At 66.1% G+C, this 2,284-nt stretch overlaps 1 protein-coding gene across 1 annotated transcript in view; it reads right to left on the bottom strand.

The window, feature by feature from the left end:
• The window catches only part of LOC104990869, a gene marked incomplete at its 5' end in the record, with an annotated part of 43,173 nt that extends 40,889 nt beyond the window's left edge, over nucleotides 1–2,284 (bottom strand). Inside the window, 3 exon segments of the mRNA XM_010843183.1 lie at nucleotides 376–520; nucleotides 1,193–1,404; nucleotides 1,839–2,284. Coding sequence (XP_010841485.1) covers nucleotides 376–520; nucleotides 1,193–1,404; nucleotides 1,839–2,284 — 803 coding nt within the window.

Here is a 2,284-nt window from a genome sequence, read left to right on the forward strand (position 1 = left end):
TCAGCATTTTGAGTCAATCAAAAGCAACGTGGCAGGTGGAGGGCGGCCGCCCAGGAGCCTGCGCGAGTCTTCCTGTGGGGATTTCCACTGCCTGCCCAGGTGCTGCTGGAACCGCCCGACATTAAGGATTCAGTTCTTTTCCTGTCAGTTCCTCCCAGTCCGGCCCCCCGGCGCGTCTGATCTCCGAAAACGCCGGACTGCCTCCGGCCTACGAAGGGTTCTACCTGGAGGGCGCTAGTAACCAGCCTGCCTGTCCCAGCCCCCGGAATCGTTATCCCCCGAGGAGGAGGCGCGGTGGTGGCTGGAATAATGACAACAATACAGTCGATGACAATAGCCGGCAATTAGCGCGGCCCCCATCTGCCAGCCAGGCACCGCACGCGCCGGCGCAGTCGCTCCTTCGCGCGCCGCCCGGAGCGCAGGTGAGGGCGCCGAGGACCCCCGCTAGCTGCCGGGGTCGGGACGAACATCCAGGCGCCGGGCTCCAGAGCCACCATTCGCAACAACCAGTGTCCAGGGCCTGAGGACGGTGGGAAGGGTGACTGTCACGCCTGGCTAAACCTCGAGACTTGGGCAACTCCTGACAATAATAAACGTTAGGACAAAAGGGAGGGGGAGGGCGAGGCCGGGGAGAGAGCGTTTTTAATCCGCTCGGCCAGCCCCCTTTTATCTTTCGAGCTCTCCCGGTCCCCAAAGAGGGGATGGGGGCAGGGATGGGGTTTGGTTTGACTCTCTTCTTTTGTTTTCCGAAATCCCCAGCCTCTTGTAGGCTGATTGGACCTGGAGGGGTGCTGGCGAGTCGAGGGAGTTATGTTTGTGGGGGTCGGAGGCAGTGACCGGGGAGAAGGGCCGGACCCCTGGTTGGCGACGAGACTTCCCGAGACCGGAGTCTGGATCCCTTGCTCACCCCCGCCTCACCGGAAACTCAACCAACCCAACATCTCACCCCCAAAGGCTGCGGGAGGCCTTGGTAAGAGGTCGCGATTATGACCCCCGTGGGGTGGGTGGCAATGTCCCTTTGGAGCCGCACCCATAACCCGACCCGAGAACCGAGTTTACGGAAGCCCACGCAACCCGCATTTCTCAAATCCATGCACCCATAATATTCCTTGCACCCCGGCGCTTCAAGGGCCCGCGGAGACACGCGTCCCTGCCCCGGGTCTCTCAGCCTCCGGGCCTGGGAGGCGGAAACCGGTGGGCCGTGCTCCGGGCGCCTGGAAGCCTTCAAAGCTGCGCGCCTTCCGCCGGCTGCAGTGCGCGCCTTTGCCCGACAGGGACCAGCACCGCTCCACGCGCCGCGCGCCTGCCCGCTCGCCCTCCGGAGCCCAGGCTGCCCGGCCGCGAGCGGCCTGAGCCCCTTCGGAAAGTGAACGGACTCCCTGCGGCCTCCGCAGCACGGTGTAGCTCCCACCCTATCCCCATCCGGACAGCAGAAGCTGCTCTAGAAGTTGGTCTGGGGCGGAGACCGTCCCGGATCCGAGAGGAAAAATAAAACACGAGATTCGTTTGAGAGGCGGCCGCAGTTAGAGGGTTGCGCGCTTTTCTGAGCACCTTCCCAGTCGCTGGCCTCCTTCCTTGAGGAAAGATCGCAGGGCTAATCCCTAGGCACCGTGGGCCGCTGAGCCTGGAGAAGTGTCTCCAGACTGGGGCGAGAGCGGAGCCCAGCGCACCCCGTGAGGCGCTGCGGGCCAGCACCGCGCGGTCGTCGCTCGGTTCCCCTTCCCGCCCGGGTGGTCCGAAGTTGTACCCCTGTCAGCTCTCCGGTGTACATGCCACGCCTGCGTCCTCTCCCCGTCAGGATCGCGGCTGGAGCCCCTGGCCCTGCCCGGGACACTCACCGGTACCAGGCGAGGCCCTTGTCGTAGCTGCGGTCGAAGAAGTGGGGCTCCGCGCCCACGGCGCGCACGTCGGGGTGCACGCGCAGGAACTCCAGCAGCGCCCGCGTGCCGCCCTTCTTCACGCCGATGATGATGGCCTGCGGCAGCTGCTTGCTCCCGGACCCGCTGAAGAAGCTAGAGATGGGGCTGGGGGAGTCCGGCGTCTCGGGGCTCTGCTCCTCCTGGCTCGCGGCGCCTTCGGCCATCTCTTCGCCCGCAGCCGACTGGGTGGCTGGCGAAGCCGGGAACGGCAGCCTCGGGGGAGACCCGTCGGGACCCGGGGCCGGCGGGGCGTGGGCGGCGCGGGACCCGGAGCCCAGAAGCAGCAGCCCGGGCGCAGCGGCGCAGGAGCCGGCGCACGAGTAGACGAGCAAGTAGAGCCAGACGCAGAGCATGGCGAACAGCAG

Source organism: Bison bison, unplaced genomic scaffold (assembly GCF_000754665.1).
Source record: "Bison bison bison isolate TAMUID 2011002044 unplaced genomic scaffold, Bison_UMD1.0 scf7180017864180, whole genome shotgun sequence".
NCBI classification, from domain to species: Eukaryota; Metazoa; Chordata; class Mammalia; order Artiodactyla; family Bovidae; genus Bison; species Bison bison.